Genomic DNA, 20119 nt, shown 5'->3' on the forward strand with positions numbered 1-20119 from the left:
ACACGATCCCGTGAATGTTCGAATACACGAAGTGCTTGAATATGCCCTTCGAACCTTGCTTTCAAAATGTGACGGGACACGGAGCGTTGTTTTGCTAGTGAGTCCAGATCAGTCGGGTTGCATTGTCATCATGTAGAACAATACGTGGCCCTCAACAATCCCTAGACAAGAATTAGCAGTAAAGGTGTATTCAGTGGGGATGAGAGGACCCAGTGATGTCCATAACAACAATCCCCATACCAGGATACGCCATCCCCGGCCCGTTTCTGGCCAACCGTGCAATTTGGTTGGCCTGAAACATGCTAGGTGATCGTGATGTTTTGGTTCATGGGTGTATAATACAATCGGATTATCTCTCTACCTAAAAACGATTGTCAATGCTGCAGAATGTTGTTTTAATCGAATGTGAATTGCATTCACACTATATTAAAATCACAGTTGAAGATTCCTGTTTAAGTCTAAAACGAAATATTTCTAGACTCTAGGTCACATAACTATAATATTTAAACATTTATTTAGCGCATTCAAACTCCTATTTGCATGTTTTTTTTTTTTGTGGTCAATTAAAAATACGTCAGACTTCATGTTGCTAACGAACACCATCTAAATTTAATTGCTAATCTACGGCATTGAGATCATTCAGAAATCCATGATTTTTTCTTCAAATCACACAGCAGATGTCTTAATGTGTTGCTGAGCAATCTTTACCATCAATGATTTTAAATCTTCGGCGCTTCTTACTTTCCGTGAACTGGACCTTCCTTCCGTGGAGATGCTGTACGGACTTTTCACAAACACTGAATTCAGCCTTGGTCGATCTTCGTGAAACATGGCCGCAGCACGACTTAACCGAGGCAGGTCATAAGGGTAACCGTACCCTCCATCGTGGGAGCTAAGAGCAGAAGATTTACGCAAGAGATCGTCGTAATCTTCTCCCCTGTAATCGGGCTGGTACGGATCGAACAAGTGTAGTTTTCCCCATCGGTTGATGAAGAGACCGATGACAGCTAACCATAGTGCTAGGATGATGACAATAATCACAACCTCTTCGTCACGGAGCGCCGAACTGCTTGGGGTATCGGGATCAGAAAGTTCCACTGGCTGATTGTCGGACCCTCCTAAAAATTAAAACAGATCCTGGTTAACTTCACAAGTTTATTTATTATTATTATTATTTCAACTTTTCACCAGGAGATATTAGTCCATCTAAGGTGACATCGGATTAAACCATTTAAAATGCTTAACGACTAGACTAACAAGTCATCTTAAAAACAAATTCCCTTAACAGATTTCTCGTAATTCAAATTCCTCAAAGGTAATTTATGTCTTTCTTCGATGGTTTCAAACTACCTAGTTTCATCTGCATGCTAATATTAAAACTACATTGTAAATATTGCATTCAATTTTTTTTTTCTTATAATTATTCGAAACATTGCGAGAAAAATATCCAGTTTTTACTAGACAAATTTATTTACGTGGCATGAAAGAAACTATGAGATATTTTAAAGTTTTTAAATGGTTTTGTATTTAATACTTTTAGATCTTAATTGTGCTTAAATAATATGCAATTTTTAAATAATTCTGACAGTGAGGTTGGATTTTGAATCCTGCAACAGTTTTGCAGGATTCAAAAACAGAGTTTGCTGGGGGGGGGGATTAATCCCTTAAGAAAACCCTTTCCCATCTATTTTAGGAAAATCCTGGCCCAGTTCTTTCAACGATCTAACTTACCTTTGGTTGAAAATATCCTATAACGGGTTTTTGGTCTTAGATGGGATCAAACCCAATTTTACTTGATCATATGGCATCGTCGATACAGAATGAGCCGTGGAGGCTCGATTCGGACAGTACTACCTTCCTTACTGAGTGTCAATTTGAAGCAAAAGCAATAGTTACTAGCGCTCTGTGTGCGTGTGCGTGTGTGTGTGTGTGTGTGTGTGTGTGTGTGTGTGTGTGTGTGTGTGTGTGTGTGTGTGTGTGTGTGTGTGTGTGTGTGTGAAAGATGTAGGTTTGAATTCATTTTAAGACGCGAAAAAAAAAGTTTATCGGGACTTATCAACTAAAGGTGAGTTAGCCAGTTTTATACTGGAACTCGAATTTTTCATTCAGCAACAGAGACTAACTAACCACAGAATACAATATATACATACACAGCAGACTATGCAAATAGATTAAAAGCCCTACAAAGGCATTAATTAGGTTTCTATAAAGCTAAGTTATTGCCCATAATAGTCCATTGAGCTTAACACGTAAGCCAGTGTTACCCAAGGTTTTTTGGATCATGCCCCACCTCAACGCCTCAAAGATTTTGATGCCCCCCCCTAGCATAATAGTCAGCCAAGTTCTGAAAAAGTATAATATAAATATGTACTTTAATTAAAAAATGAACATAGGTAAAACTGTTTTTAATTCGACTTTCTTCAATGAATATAAATTTTATATTGCACTTTGTATATTATGAAACATAAATCGAACTGAACTCGGGAAAATAAAATCCAAGTTAATGCGATCCTTGAGCTTGATGTCTGCTGCAAAGAGTTTTTATTTGAGGTACTGATTTAGTCATTTTCAATCTCAAATCTCCATGGTTTGTGATATTCAGGTGATTTCTTTTTTTTTTTTTTTTTTTGCAAAACTAGTTGAATTTCGGTATTTCGTTTCTGTTTCGTCAGAAAGCCATGCCAATGTTCCTTTTATGTTGAATAAAGTTCTAACAGACTCATTATTTTGCTTTATATAAAACTTTATATAATGCTTTATATAATAATCTTAATACAGCATCAAGAAGAGAGTTCTTCTTGATGCTGTATTTATGCTGACTGCTGTACTAGTTGTCAGCTGATGTCAGCTTTTTTTCTCGGAAAATCAAGGTTGCAACATCGACAATTTATCGCCGACAATGGTGAGTTTTTTGAGTATATCGGTGATGAGGTGACGAATGCAACATCATTTTCTAATTGCCCCCCCCGTGCTGCATACGCCCCACGTTTGGGAAACAATGACGTAAGCGAAAGATGAAGACGATAATTTTTTTTTTTTTAAAGTTAAGTTTGTTAGTTTAAGAATTAGAGAATTACACATTTATCAAAAGTAACAGAACAAAGCAAGTAACTACTAAAAAGATAGAAAAAAATGGGAATATGAAGGAGCGAATCGGTGGTCATTACGGTTCCTTGCTGATCCAGGCTTAAGCCTTAGGGAGAGAGAGAGAGAGAGAGAACAGAAGGGGGAAAGGAGCTATCGATGAATACTTATTTGGATTTTAAACATATAATTGACGTTAGTTTTTCACTAATAATATTTATTTAGAGGTTGTAAATTTATATAATATTAATAACGTAGGTACAGCAAACAGTTAGAAAATCTGAAAACTGTCATGTAGAGAAATATCAGTTCACATCTCCACTAAGGAATTGTCAGTTACACAATGGATAACGAAAATCATCTACCATTCAAAGACGCATAAACGTTCAAAATTTCGTGCTATACTAAAGCGGATATTAACATCACTTTGGTACCTGTCTCTGCTAGCTAAAATCATGAATGAATACATGAAGAAACTCACGCGGATTTAAAAAATGAAATGAAGTGAGAGACTAATACAGCGTCAAATAAATAGCAGCCTGCAAAAGATATTTAAGTCTCCATTTTTATCTGAAAATATGTTTTAGGAAAAGCTTCCACTCTTTCTCACACGAATAATTTCTTTATTTGTAGCTGCTAACGAAAGATATTCTCAGCTGCTAATGCATATGTCAGAACTGGAATGCGTGTTGTCATCAAAGTGAAAATCAACAAGCAGTGAGTGTGAATTCTTATTGCTTTCATAGGCTAAAGAAATCCGGATATTGTTATTATCATCATCATCATTATTATTGCATGATAACCTTCACAGAGGGGGAGATTATATCTCTAACACATCGGTATCAAATTTGGAATACTTTCCAAATTTTTTCGATTCAATTATTTGTCTTAAAATTTGACTTTCCAACAGCCATTAGGTCTTTCTTCATTGAAAAGAAAATATGTTATTATCGCAAGAAATTCATTGTCACGAGTTTATTTAATTTAATTCATTTCATTTAATATCTTTTCGATATAATCACTTTTAAAGCAACTAGAAAGAAAAGTGTCTGTGTTATTATTTTCAAGTAATTCAACATTTACATTTATTTTTGGTTTATCTTTGGAGAGAAGTGAACTAAGAAATTAGATAGGGATGTCTCCCTATACGCAGTTCTATTTAATATATATGTAAATGAAATAATAAAATGAAATAGAAAAATTAGCACCATATTAAAACTATTTCTAATGTGAATTTAAACACATATTTTCCCTGCTAACTAGGTGATAATTTCAAATTCTGAAGATCATTTTCAGAAATCTATAGTTATGATAATCGAAATATTCGGTTAATGATAACCTCAGCTGGGGGGGGGGATGGCTTGTTTATGATCACGGTACAACTAGAAGTGAAACAGTAAATTACAAAATTTCGGAACAAGCTAATTATTTTACTTATTTAGGATGCATTATTTTAGATGAATATGAAAAGGAACTAAATATCAAAAAGTATGCCATATTTTATTATAAATATACTACATTTTATTATAAAAGAAATAATTAAACTAAAGTCACGAAAAGAGACAATTATATATACAGTAAAACCCCGTTTTTAGGTTCCCGCAATTTACGTTTTCCTGCCATTTTCTATTGGTCCCGTCTTAAGGCCTATTCTCACGATGTATTGTTTTCGCGCCATTAACAACTCGATGTGGACGTTATTTCCCGTGATTTGTGTTTTTTTTTTTCTCGGTGGCAATACCGATTTTCGAATCGATTTCAGTTGAAATCTGCGCATTTCTGTTCTCAGGTGGCGTTGCTTTCGGCTGTAGTTTCGTTTCCGCCATCACGGTGACTTGCGCGCATGCAGCAGTAATGTAGTGATGAGCGATATTGATAGTACGAATTGATATTGCAGAATTTCTGCAACATAATTTAGCGTGTGAAAGTTGCTTTCAAGTTGCGGTGGTGGATTATCACCGCAACTTGAAATGACATGGAGAAAAAAGACAGAAAATGTATTTCGGTAGAAGAAAAGATGGCAATTCTGCGACGTGTAAATTGCCATGCCGGAACACGTGTGCATTTAGCATAAGATCTTGGACTCTCCGTGTCCACTGTGAACACGATAGTAAAAAAACAGGTCAAGCATTGAACTCAATGCAAAGCAATCTGGCGCTAACTCAAAAAAAAAAAAAAGAAAAGAAAAGAAAAGCAAAAACAATTAAAGATTTTTTTAAATAGATAAATGTAAGTAATTCTAAATTCATTTATTTTCAGTTATTAAATTTTGTAATCTAGTATGTAGACTCACATACTAGCAGTAAGTCATCTTTTAGCCTTTTTTTAATGTTTTTTTTATATTTTCTGCTATTTACACTTTCCTGCTATTTGCACTTTTTTCCATCAGTCCCCTGAAAAGTGTAAAAAAGGGTTTTACTGTATATATATATATATATATATATATATATATGTCAAAATAATGCAACACCCCACACTCATTTTATCTTTTAATTGAAAATTGATTTTTTTTTTTGAGATGGACTGAGTCCTTGACTCTTTACCCCTTCATCTGATTGAAGAAAATCTGTGTGGATGGGATGTTATGGAGCTAAAAGCTTTAGTCATGGCTGGGTAACGGCAATAGTCGAGCCTCAGTTTTTTTTTTGTTTGTTTGAAAAATCATCCCCGTTCGATAACCTTTTATTTTTTTCTATGTAATTTTTATTAATGTATTAATAAAATGCCATTTGTTTAAAAAAATCCAAATAAATAAAAAAAATATATTTTTTAAATTATGAAAATATTTAAATTATGGTATACTTTTATATTAATGATTTTTAAAAAAAATACACCTAAGATACTATTTTCTTGCCACATATCTACTTCATCGGATGATATTTTTCTATACAAAGCAACAATATTTATCTATAATTAAGTTTTGGATTGTTTTCGATATAATTCGATTAAATGTACATCAAAAACGTACAAGATAATCCCTGTCCTTCAATGTCTTTTCCTCCGATGCGGCGTACTAAGAATATGATGGTGACTCCGCATTTCGTTTGTCATTAAATAGCGAATCGGTGCTAGTAAGAAATTAAAGTTCTGGTGAGGGGGGGGAGGGAAGTTATCAAGGTCTAGGAATAATTTTCTTTGTAACTCTCAAAGTGAAAATCATTCAAGACATTTCGTGGAATACATTTTGTCCAAATGAGTTGAAAAAACTATCTTTTCCCTTTATTACTTATTCCTAATAGCATCTGGAATTCTTCTTCCATTCAATTATTTCATTTGAAAATGTGCTTTCATTTACTATATCTTTTTCTTTTTATTAAGTGAAGAAATCATTTCGCGAGGGAATTCTTTAACTTACGACAGTTTCCATTTTTAAAATAATCCTTATAAGGACTGGCTTAAAGGGGCGAAGCAAAAATGCTTTTCATATTCCCCGTTATCTGTAGAGGACAGTGTAAGGATAAGGTGTTATTGAGCTATTAAAGCTCTGATCATGGCAGGAGGGTAACAGCAATAGCCGAGCCTCAGTTAGAACTTCATTGGCTACAGCATTGCCATCCATTACCCTCCAAGGGTATTGGATTGAATGAATCAATCACCGTATGTGTAAGTAAAGGTGATAATCTCAAAAATATCGGACGATCTCTAGGCCACTCATTTGTGGGCGAAAGACCGTCCAAATCTCAGCGTTGGTTCTACTCAGTGAAACTCGAGTACCGAGCAGAACCGCTCATATTCCGAGAAAAATAATTCACCGGCAAGTACCCCTCAGCGGGCCGTGCCGGAGAACACTTTCCCCGGAGACTCAAAGTGCTCCCTTAGGTCAAAACCTAAGAGAGCGAACTCATTTACCCAGGATAACAGCAACAGCCGAACCTCAGTTAAACTTCACTGGTTCAGCATTGCCATCCGTTACCCTATATGGGCATCTCATATAAAATCAATCACCGTATGTGTAAGTAAAGGTGATATCTCAAAAATATCGGACGATCTCTAGGCCACTCATTCGTGGGCGAAAGACCGTCCAAATCTCAGCGTTGGTTCTACTCAGTGAACCTCGAGTACCGAGCAGAACCGCTCATTCCGAAGAAAATAATTCACCGGCAAGTACCCCTCAGCGGGCCGTGCCGGAAAACACTTTCCCCGGAGACTCAAAGTGCTCCCTTAGGGCAAAACCTAAGAGAGCGAACTCATTTACCCAGGATAACAGCAACAGCCGAACCTCAGTTAAACTTCATTGGTTCAGCATTGCCATCCGTTACCCTATATGGGCATCTCATATTGAACCAATCGACTATGTAAGTAAAGGTTCAATCTCAAAAATATGGACGATCTCTAGGCCACTCATTCGTGGGCGAAAGACCGTCCAAATCTCAGCGTTGGTTCTACTCAGTGAAACTCGATTACCGAGCAGAACCGCTCAAATTCCGAGGAAAATAATTCACCGACAAAGCCCCTCAGCGGGCCGTGCCGGAGAACACCTTCCCCGGAGACTCAAAGTGCTCCCTTAAGGCAAAAACCCTAAGAGAGCGGACTCAAAAACTCCTTGCCCAAAGAGGTAGCAGCAACAGCCGAACCTCAGTTAAACTTCATTGGTACAGCTTTGCGTTGCTATCCATCACCCCCAAGGGCATTAATGAACCAATCGACTATGTAAGTAAAGGTTCAATCTCAAAAATATCGGACGATCTCTAGGCCACTCATTCGTGGGCGAAAGAACGTCCAAATCTCAGCGTTGGTTCTACTCAGTGAAACTCGATTACCGAGCAGAACCGCTCAAATTCCGAGGAAAATAATTCACCGACAAAGCCCCTCAGCGGGCCGTGCCAGAGAACACCTTCCCCGGAGACTCAAAGTGCTCCCTTAAGGCAAAAACCCTAAGAGAGCGAACTCAAAAACTCGTCGCCCAAGGGGATAAGAGCAACAGCCGAACCTCGGTTAAACTTCATTTGTACAGCTTTGCGTTGCTATCCATCACCCCCAAGGGCATTAATGAACCAATCGACCGTATGTGTAAGTAAAGGTGATATCTCAAAAATATCGGACGATCTCTAGGCCACTCATTCGTGGGCGAAAGACCGTCCAAATCTCAGCGTTGGTTCTACTCAGTGAAACTCGATTACCGAGCAGAACCGCTCAAATTCCGAGGAAAATAATTCACCGACAAAGCCCCTCAGCGGGCCGTGCCGGAGAACACCTTCCCCGGAGACTCAAAGTGCTCCCTTAAGGCAAAAACCCTAAGAGAGCGAACTCAAAAACTCATCGTCCAAGTGGGTAAGAGCAACAGCCGAACCTCAGTTAAACTTCATTGGTACAGCTTTGCGTTGCTATCCATCACCCCCAAGGGCATTAATGAACCAATCGACCGCATCTCACGGTCGATTGGTTCCCCTCCATTCTCCATTTTTAAAACGCTTTCCACTTATCATTTATTTATTTCTTATTTCTTATTTTATTGGTGTAGTTATAAAATGGATGATTTTAAAATAAAAATTAAAAAGATATTAAATATATTTTAAAATCTATGAGAACATTTAAGTTTCAATTAAATTTTAAAGATGTTTATATCTAAAATTTGTATCTTGCTATAGTTTACTACATTTTTTTCTATACAAAATAAGTAGCTATCAATAATTTATTGATTTTGTTGATATTTATCAAAAAATCAATAAATACATAAATAAATAAACGTAGTGAAAGCATGAAATGATATAATGATTATTTCTGTTATACTTCCATATATAAAATTTTAATGTTTTCCAATTTTTTAATGAAAATTAGTCTAAAACATAATAAAATGCAGTATTAGGAAATGTTTGTAAATTTTTATACACTCTAACATTTTTATTATTACTATACATTTTTTAAATTTAATTTTTAGCCATCACATTATTAGCACATCAGTGACATGTGTAGGCAAGTGATTAAGAAAAAAGAAGGGACTTGTTGATATATATTTTTTGAACAACTGAAGGTTGTAATCTTTTGGGAAATGTGTAAGGAAGAAAGAAGATAAAGTAAAGAAATGTGAAGGCATGAAAGATAAGGACTAGAAGTTGATTTTATTTAAAAAGACCAAGAAAATTGGATGGAAAGTTAAACATCTAATGAATATGATCGTACATATCTTTCGAGCTAGTAACTTTGACTTTGTTGTTTAAAGTTATTAGTATTCCCCCCCCCCCCCAAACTGATCAGCATACTGACAGGTAGAGATTCCTCCAGTTCATCACTCCTCAGCGAATTGTCGACTGTGAAAAATTTGCTGTAAGCAGTGGGGGAGAAGAGCTAATTCAGCTAAAAAGGTACCGAAGATATTAGCGATGTTTTCCTCATCAGTATCATCATCATCAGTTGCATCAGTCTTGGGACTGGTAGCTCAGCAGCAATTTCCTCCATTCCGCTCTTTCATTGGCTTTCTTCTTAACCTCCTGGTAACTCCCCAAACCCATGCTGTCTTTGACATGGTCAAGAAAGCTTTTTCTTAGTCTGCCTCTTCTTCTTTTCCCCTCTATTTTGCTTTCAGTTATTCTTTTCACAAGTCCATCATGTCGAAGTATATGTCTAAACCACCTATCCCTTCTAATTTTGATCGATTTTATTAGAGTTCTTGTTTCGTTTATCTCTCTCAGGACTTGTTGGTTTGATTTTTTTTCTGTCCATTTTATTTTGTTCATGCAACGCCAGCACCACATTTCAAAAGCCTCCAATCTTCTTACATCTTCTCTGCCTAGAATCCAGGTTTCACATCCATACAGTGCAATGCTCCATATCAATGTATTTATTATTATTTTTTCAATTGTAGGTTGAGGTTTCCTGTTAAAATGCTTTTCATTTTAGAGAATTGGGCTTTTGCGTTGTTTATTCTTGATCTTATGTCTTCTCTCGTTCTGCCATCTTCTGTTATTAGGCTTCCTAAATATTTAAAGCTTTTCACTTGTTTTAATTATTTCTCGCTGATGTCTATATGCTCTATATTGATAGGGATTTTGCCTGTAACAATGATTTTAGTCTTATCTGTGTTGATTTTCATTGTATATTTTTCAAGGTTATTATTTAGTAATTCTAGCATTGTTTTTAACGTTCTTCTGTTTTCTGCTACAAGGGCTATGTCATCAGCAAATCTTATACACATGACTTGCTCACCATTTATCTTTATGCCACTATTCATTTTATCTTTAGTTTCCTGAATGGCCTTTTCAATATATAAATTAAATAAAAGTGGTGAAAGTATACATCCTTGTCTTACTCCACTCCTGATATTTATTATTTTCTCTTTATCATTGATTTTAATCCATCCATTTTTTTGTAAATTTGATAAATTATTTTCCTATCCCTCTAATCTATGCCGATATTAGTTAGACAATTTAGGAGTATTTGCTGGTGTACTTTATCAAACGCTTTCTCTAAATCAAGGAAGCAAATGTAAGTATTTTGACTAAGGTCTAATCTTTTCTCTATTATTGTTCTTAAACAGAGTATTGCCTCTCTTTTTCATCAGCATCTCTCATCAATATTACTCATCAGTATACTGATCAGTAATGATGCTATTATAATTGATGCAATCCTCAGGGAAACGATTGCTTCATCAATTCCTGATGTTTCTAGAAACAGAAATTGATGCTAGAAAAGGGAGAGAGAGAGAGAGAGAGAGAGAGAGAGAGAGAGAGATAACAAAGTAGCATTTCTGAATATTCCAGTGATAAAAGGAAATAAATTTATATATTTTAGTTCTCAGTATAAGAAGTGCAATTGAAATGATCAGAGAAATTCGTCAACATAAAATCTTACTCAATACTTTCGGAACTGGAAATGTTCAATATGATTCATCATTTATTGCAACCATTTCACTAATCTTTTCCTGTATGTAAATAGCACAGAACTGTGACTGAGGGATCTTATTCAGTACTGTTAATATCCTGTTGCATCTTCCCTAGATCGGTAAAAAGATGCTCTCTCAAATTGATTTTTACTTAGGAAACAAGCACATACTCAACAAAGTAGTTCAAAGGTGCAGACTGGGAGAGAAGGGCGAGGTGAATAGTTGATTAATCTTACATTATTGCTAGTGTCTTATCTAAAATTTTCTTGCAAATGAATGCGTTATTTGCCAGAACTCCAATATTATCGTATCTCACCTTTCGACCTTCTAAGCACACTACTAGCTACTAGTTTGAGAGATAGGTTCTAATTTTAACCACCAAAGCTCAACAGATATATATATATGAAATATCGCATGCATTGCAAATTTAAGTCTCCATTCACTTTTCTTGGTTAATTAAAGAAATTAGATGGAAATATAAATAAATAAATTCAAGCCGAGCATCACCAACGTCCGTAAACTAATAGCACACTAATGCTGGAGTAGGGTGTCAGTTTTAATGTCTGGTTTTTAATGACTGCTTTAGAGATCAAACATAAGTTTGGTTTTTAAATGCCAATTCAGAGCTCTGATAAGCAAGGCAGTTTCAAGGTACGACTTAATAATTAAACCTGCATTTATGATTTAGTAGGATCATTATTGAATGTTATTCACAAGATTTATTCATCTTCAAATTTTTAAACATTGAATATTAATTTGAAGATTTATTCATCTTCAAATCTTCAATTTTAATTTCAAATCTTTAATTTGAAGATTTATTCATCTTCAAACTTCAATTTTAATTTCAAATCTTTAATTTGAAGATTTATTCATCTTCAAATCTTCAAAAATATAAATTCACCATTCCATAATATTTTATTATCACTCAGTAAAAACTTTTATTGGTGTAATTAAAAAATTACATATCTTACAAATAATATCAAGATTATTAAGAATATTTTTAAAAAATATTCATGAAAAAATTTAATTAGCATATGATTTAATATAAATAATTGTATTCTTTAAAAATATTTTAAATAAAGTACTGTTTTTTTTCCGTCACGATTCTTTGTTTTTCTACACAAAACAACAGCATTTATCTATAGATAATTTATGGATTGTTCAACATAAACAAAAGAAAGAAATTATAAACGCCTTTTAACAATGTGTAAAATAGCTAAATGCTCAATAAAAAAGGGTAAAATGATAAATATTTTTGCGATATTTAATATATGGTCCAATTTTTAATGAAAATAAGCCAAAGAAAAGAATAAAATATTAAGCAGTTTTTTTTGTGTAAATTTTTAATATTATTTAAGATTTTTATTACTACTATATATTCTTACCAATTTCCAAGTCTTTTTTTTTATTTTATTTTATTTTATTTTATTTTTTCCCCTTTCTATTATGTTGGCTAATATCAAGTTACTCATAATGTTTCTTTAATGTCCAACCAATCAAGTCCTTAAAAAAAAAGATAGCTATTTTGAATACGATACTACGGAAAATTAAATATTTGCTCGGCTTGAATTTATTTATTTATATTTCCATCTAATTTTCTTTAGTTAACCAAGAAAAGTGAATGGAGACTTAAATTTGCAATGCATGCAATATTGAACTTTGGTGGTTAAAATTAGAACCTATCTCTCAAACTATCACACGAGAGAGAGAGAGAGAGAGGGAGAGAGAGAGAGAGGGCATTACTTTTTCACTCTTTCACTTCATCATTATCATCGAATGCCAGATATATATTTTTAAAGGACATACAACAGACAATGATTGCGCTACATGATTATATTTACATTCTTCCACTTCTTCTCAACAATTTTATTGCGGATTAATGTTATTTGTTAGGATCTAACATTATTGTCATATTTTTCGATCTTCTGACCGTCTGATAACCCATTTAGGTTGTAAATTAGGAAGCACATTACAGAAGCCAAACAAGTCAAGCGTAATTTTTAATGCCAGTTCAGTCTATCGATAAGCAAGTGGTGGTCTCAATCCAGGCTATGAAGATCAGCCATCATCCAAAGGTTTTCACAGTCACTCAGATGTTTGTGGAACAATAGCAATGATTATGAAAGATCCTTTAGCTTGCAGTATATGAACAATAGAATGTTTGTGAACTATGAAAAAGAGGAATGGAGGATACTGTCATGACCAAAACTATGAACAGGATTTGAAGTTAGTAATAAAGATAATTTATGACTAGGAAAAGAGCGTAGCCGAAAGTACAGATCCCTAGAGTACTCTACTACTGGTGGGAATATCTGAAGAAAAGAAACCATAAATCATGACATGCAGTGAATTACTAAACAGGAAATTAGCAATTCCAGTTGCAAAAGGTTGGATGGTATACATCCATTAGTTGAAGTGGAGAAAGAAGCCAGTACGAGAACATTCTCAACATTCATATCGCTAAAGAAGGCAATGTCACTCATTGGGTATTTAGACTGTAAATAATCAAGAATCAAAGATACTGAAACGGTCAAAGTGGCTATCAGCATATGGAGAGTATGAATTCAACTGAATGGAGTAAAGAAATTTTGAGCGGCAGTAACTCATGAACCGGTAATTCAAATTTTGCATTCTGCTGAATCTGACATCAGATTTATGAGAAAAAATAGCAAAAAACACTATTTTATTATATAATTTAACTGAAGCCAATAATGGAGAAAATAAATATTAACATTAACATAATTGAACGGAGGACATTAACTTAAAAGAACGCATATAAAAAGTTGCCCTAACAGGTACTTCCATATACACCATAAAAAATAAAAAATAAAAAAAAAAATCAGACTGTAGATCTCCATGGAATAATTGAAAGGAAATCGTTTTACATGACTAGTTCAAAACACACTGCAAGTTATAGTCCTTATAAGGACTGGCTTGAAGGGGCAAAGCAAGAATGCTTTTCATCTTCCCCGTTATCTGTAGAGGACTGTGTAGGGATAGGGTGTTATTCAGCTATATATAAAGCTCTGATCATGGCAGGAGGGTAACAGCAATAGCCGAGCCACAGTTAGAACTTCATTGGCTACAGCATTGCCATCCATTACCCTCCAAGGGTATTGGATTGAATGAATCAATCACCGCATCTCAGTCGATTGATTCTCTTCCTTTTTTCTATATGTTCTCGCATCATCTGTATTGATCTTCATTCCTCTATAATGTCCTGTTCGTAGTCTTGCTATCGTGGTGGAGGTCCTTCTGTCAGCACTGATTTCGGGAATTTGATGTTGTATCACTTATCTTTATAAGGACTGGCTTAAAGGGGCGAAGCAAGAATGCTTTTCATCTTATCCCGTTATCTGTAGAGGACAGTGTAGGGATAAGGTGTTATTGAGCTATCAAAGCTCTGATCATGGCAGGAGGGTAACAGCAATAGCCAGGCCTCAGTTAGAACTTCATTGGCTACAGCACTGCCATCCATTACCCTCCAAGGGTATTGGATTGAAAGAATCAATCACCGCAACTCACGGTCGATTGATTCCCCAATCTGACCATCCTGTTGTATCACTGATTTCATCGGAATTAGTTCCGATGAATTCAGTGATACAACAGGATATCACTGATTTCATCGGAATTGGTTTAGCTTTTTCCGTATAAATTTTAACAAAACAAATTTAATTAATAAAAATGTGTAAAATTTGAATTTTTTAAATTAAAAAAAATTACTAATTAAATTTTAAAAATGTTTTTAAATAAAGTATCGTTTTAGTATAATTATATATTTCTGAAGTTACTATATTTATATAACACAACGTATTTATCTATATCTAATTATGAATTGTTCGATACATCTCAATAAAAAATAAATACTAAACCTAAGTGAACTGTCCAATTTTTAACGCAGTTAACCTAAAGAAAATAATAAAATATTAAGGATTTTTTTTATAATCCTTAATCTTTTTAATCCTTAATAAAATATTAAGGATTTGTTACCGTAATATTATTTTTGAATTAGTTTTTGTCTGTACAGGCATACAAGCTTTCCCTATGCATCATACACTTTTTATAGTGTTATTACGTTCTTTTATTTCACCTTTTAAGTTTTTTTTATTGTTCCATTATACTTCCGTTTATAACATATTTTTCTAGTGGCAGGAAACAAGCAAACAAACCTTTAAAAATAATGATGGATTACTGGAATGTGCCACTGTTTAAAAAATTAAATATCCTATTCTCTTGATTTTGTTCGTTTCTATTTAATTTTAATTTTGAAGTAAAGTTGGAAGTTACACACACACACACACACACACACACACACACACACACACACACACACACACACACACACACACACACACACACACACAACAAGAGAGAGAGAGAGAGAGAGAGAGAGAGACAGAGAAAATCAATAAACAACACAAGTGGAGCTTCCTACATTAACAACTTACCAACAATCGATATCTAAATGAGGATTTGTTATAGATGGCTCTAACTTTAGACAAAAAAAAAAAATTCCAAAGATATTGTTGTATTTCATTGATTATGTTTTTCTTATCAGCGTAATACACTAAACGATAACGATGATGTTTATCTTCATCATTAGTAAATCAACGTATCCTTAAGAACAGCTTTAGGGGAAGATTGGTTTTATCATTCCTAAATAACTTTAATAACCAAATACAGTTAGAGTTGGAAAAGGAGAACGAAAGCAAACGATCATTCTTGAATATTCTAGTAAAAATTAGGGAGAGAAAAATAAAACAAAGGTTAAAATTGATAATATTATAGATCCAATCGTATTTTATAGCTAAATTTAGAACCAAGCTTAAATTTCGAAATATATTTTTATTAGGGCTAATTTAAGTCCTAATAAAACACAAACATATAGGCTATAGGACAGGGATCTTCAACCTTTCAGACAGTGCAGGCCGCATTAAAAATTTCAATGAAGCCCGCGGGCCACTAAGCCATACTGCGGTATTCAGAATTGTAAGATGCTTTCCAGATTCACAAGGAACGCTGTGCATTTGTTACTTTACATAAAATCCTATAAAAATAAACAAACTCAGCTTTAAGAGCGTAGGTAGAAGTCGGGTTCATTATAAGTAAATACAATCAATACTTGAAAAAAGATAATTTAATGAAGAAAACATTCATTTTTTACAATGTCAATGGGCAACTTGGCAATGTTTTTCCTTGACAAGCTTGTCGATGTTGGCATTAATGTTGGAAGTCGCTATGCGCAGAGTATTCTCGAGATGTTGGTCCGTAATCCGAGTTCTTGTCTTGGACTTCACATGCTACTAATTTTTCTCTCAAAGAAGAGTTATTTTGGAGTTCAAGCAGCTCCATTTGTACTGAACCTGACATTTCGGCAGCATTGACACTGAATGGCATTGAAAATAAATCTAAAGAAGACTGTTCGTTACGAAAATCACTAAATCTCTCTTCGAATTCACTTCGCAACGCGGCTAATTTTGTAGCGTATTCATCAAGAGACGAACAGTTGGACTCAGCGAGAAGCTGAAAATGAGTTAAGTCTTTTTTTGTGAGTTGTGCCTCCCAAAGTTTGAGCTTGGCCACAAAGGCTATGATGTGATCAAAACAGAGTGTGCATCAGTTGATCTTTGGATTGTAGCCGCGTATTTAGGTCATTCATATGCAAGGAGATGTCGGTCACAAAAGCCAAGTCTGTCATCCACTTCGGATCGTTAAATTCCGCAATCGGATTCCAATTGGTTTGCATCAACTGCTGGTTTTCGCTTCATAAGACAAAGACTCTTTTAAGAACCTTCCCTCTGCTCAACTAACGCACATCGCTATAATAAACCACATCGCCGTGATCCGCTTCGCACTCTTGGGTCAAAAACTCTTGGAATTGACGATGATTCAATCCTCTTGCCCTAATAATGTTGACGATAGTCACAATAACTTTCATGACATTCTTAAATCCAATAGTTTTCGCGCACAAATTCTCCTGGTGGATTAAACAGTGATAATGGACGAAATATTTTCCTTCTAGTTCCGGTTCTTTCCGTAGCAGCGCAACAAACCCTTCGTTCTTTCCCACCATAGCAGGGACACCATCAGTGACCACACCGTCGAGGTTGGTTAAGCTGAGGTCGAAAACGCTGGAGCGTTTTCTTGGCGGCTTCAAGAATATCCGTACCTTTCGTCTTTCCCTTTACAGGTAAAAGCGCTAGAAGTTCTTCTGTCACATTGAATTGTTGATCAATGCCTCGGACAAAGATAGCCAGTTGCGCCGTATCCTTGACATTTGTGCTCTCATCTAAAGCAAGTAAATATGACGTTAAATTCGGACGACCGTTTTTTTTTTTAAAGTTCCTTCAATGTCATTGGCAAGTTCTTCGAGACGTCGTGCTACAATTATCCCCCAGACAAACTCGGTTTTTTAAACACTTCCTTATTATTTGGGCACAGAATATTCCCCAGCAGCGATGAGACACTCTTTCACAAACTCACCGTCCAAGAAGGCTTTTGATTTTTTAGCAATTGTTTCAGCTATTACATAACTTACTTTGACGAACGCTTCGCTCTCTTCCCTCTGCCTTTTAAACGTGCCCTGCTCGCATTTTAAATCAATTTGCAGACGGTTCACTTTATCCACACGAAGTCGCCCTTGAAGGTGATCGAAATTGGACTCACACTTTGCTCATAGTGTCGTTTTATATTGTATTCTTTTGATACTGACACTGACTTACGACCAATTAAATACACTGGCTTATCGTCGATCGGCACAAAAAAAAGTACAAATTGGTTTTCATTAAAAATCCGACAAGAATCACTTGATTTACGCTTGGCTGACACGACGAACCTGCGTGCGCTTATACATGAATATCACACTGTTCACGACTGACTGTGGATGAGATCCTCTTGTATCGAGAACCTTCGAGGCGTATCTGGAAGACACTAGATAGCGCACTCGAACGAACTACTGCTTCAGCCATCCACATGCGACGTTAGTATTAGTACTTAACTGCCGCTTGGCGCTGGTAGATGGCTGAAGAAGCATGTCTATTTAATATTTATTTTTATAGGATTTTATGTAAAGTATCAAATGCCTGCCCAGCGTTTCTTGTGAATCTGGAAAGCATCGCACAATTCTAAATACCGCAGTATAGCTTAGTGGCCTGCGGGATTCATTGAAATTATTTTTTATTTAATCGCGTTTTAATGTTATGTAGTTACTTTTTCAAAATGGCCGGCGGGACACGGCAAAGAGCTCCGCGGGGCCACAGAAGTCTCCACAGGTGGCCAGCCTGTGGAGACCTGCTCTAAGCCATAGTTTTCTGGTTTTTTAAGTAGTGTAACCAAGGAAACATCAGTGCCGAAGGTTATATGCTCATAGGCTCTCTAATAAATTTTAAAACTTTTATTAATTTTTTCTAAATTTGATTATAAAATACAACTGGATCGTTCTAACTGAGGCTCGACTATTGCTGTTACCCTCCTGCCATGATCAGGGCTTTAATAGCTCAATAACACCTTCTCCCTACACTGTCCTCTACAGATAACGGGGAATATGAAAAGCATTCTTACTTCGCCCCTTTAAGCCAGTCCTTATAAGGATAAGGCATAGTGGCGACAAAATTAGATTGGGTGATTGATTCATTCAATCCAATACCCTTGGAGGGTAATGGATGGCAATGCTGTAGCCAATCAAGTTCTAACTGAGGCTCGGCTATTGCTGTTACCCTCCTGTCATGATTAGAGCCTTAATAGCTCAATAACACCTTATCCCTACACTGTCCTCTACATCCAATATCCCTACACTGCCCTCTACATCCAACATCCCTACACTATCCTCTACATCCAATACCCTTGGAGGGTAATGGATGGCAATGCTGTAACCAATCAAGTTCTAACTGAGGCTCGGCTATTGCTGTTACCCTCCTGCTATGATCAGAGCCTTAATAGCTCAATAACACCTTATCCCTACACTGTCCTCTACAGATAACGGGGAAGATGAAAAGCATTCTTGCTTCGCCCCTTTAAGCCAGTCCTTATAAGGATAAGGACTAAGCATAGTGGCGAGAGGTAAATAAGAACATCCCGGTCCTTTTCAGGACTTCCAGGGTAGCGGATGGCAATGCTGTAGCTAATGAAGGTTTAACTGAGGCTAGGCTATTGCCGTTACCGCTATTGCAATGACTGGAGCTTTTAGCTCAATAACACTCCATCCACACAGATTTTCTTCATTCAGATGACGGGATAAAGAGTCAAGGACTCAGTACATTTCCCAGTTCTTTTAAGAGCTAAGCATAGTAGCGATCCCCGTGTGGTTGCCGGGATAAGAATAGCGCCAATACAAATCCAAGCATGCATATCGTAAGAGGGGACTAATTGGACGCTGAGATTCGAGGGTTTGAGTTCGCTCTCTTAAGGTTTTTGCCCTAAGGGAGCAATTTGAGTCTCCGGGGAAGGTGTTTTCCGGCACGGTCCGGTGAGGGGCTTTGTCGGTGAATGCTTTCCTTCGGAATTTGAGCGGTTCTGCTCGGTGGTGGTGGTGGTGGGTGGAAGACTATCATTGAGTGGAGCCAACGCTGAGATGGACGGTCTTTCGGTCACTATCGAGTGGTTTAGGGATCATCTTAATTTTTAGAGATTGGCTTTACTTAAGTATCACCAATGCAAATCCAAGCATGTCGTAAGGAGCGACGAAATGGACGCTGAGATTCGAGAGTTTGAGTTCACTTGCTTAAGGTTTTTGCCTTAAGGGAGCAATTTGAGTCTCCGGCAAAGGTGTTTTCCGGCACGGCCCGCTGAGGGGCTTTGTTGGTGGATGCTTTTCCCTGGAATATGAGCGGTTCTGCTCGGTGGTTGGGGGGGGTGCCCCATCACCGAGTGGAGCCAACGCTGAGTTGGATGGTCCTTCGGCCACTATGGAGTGGTCTAGGGATCGTCCTAATTTTTAGAGTCGGCTTTACTTAAAAAAAAGCACCAATGAAAATCCAAGCATGTCGTAAGAGGCGACATATATAAATGGATGCTGAGTTTCGAGAGTTCGCTCTCTCAGGTTTCTCCCGGAATTTTGCTCCCGGTGAGGGGGGGGGGATGATTTCGTGGGTTTGCCCTGAGAGAGCATTTGGAGTCTCTGGTGAGGGTGTTCTCCGGCGTGGCTCGAGAGGGGCCTTGTCGGTGGATGCTTTTCCCCGGAATATGAGCAGTTCTGCTTGTTGGTGGGGGGTGCCCCAT

The 20119-nt window shown here is 36.3% G+C and overlaps 1 protein-coding gene across 1 annotated transcript in view; it reads right to left on the reverse strand.

Annotated features, from left to right (window-relative positions):
- Positions 1-486: 486 nt before the first annotated feature.
- The window catches only part of LOC150108283 (uncharacterized), a 46489-nt gene continuing 26856 nt past the window's right edge, over positions 487-20119 (reverse strand). The window contains exon 3 of the mRNA XM_090415725.1: positions 487-1118. Coding sequence (XP_090271851.1) covers positions 667-1118 — 452 coding nt within the window. The 3' untranslated portion in view covers positions 487-666. The remainder of the gene's footprint in view (positions 1119-20119) is intronic.

This window comes from Typopeltis vanoorti, chromosome 3 (genome assembly GCF_054136105.1).
Source record: "Typopeltis vanoorti isolate ZY-2024b chromosome 3, IOZ_Tvanoo_1.0, whole genome shotgun sequence".
NCBI lineage: Eukaryota > Metazoa > Arthropoda > Arachnida > Uropygi > Thelyphonidae > Typopeltis > Typopeltis vanoorti.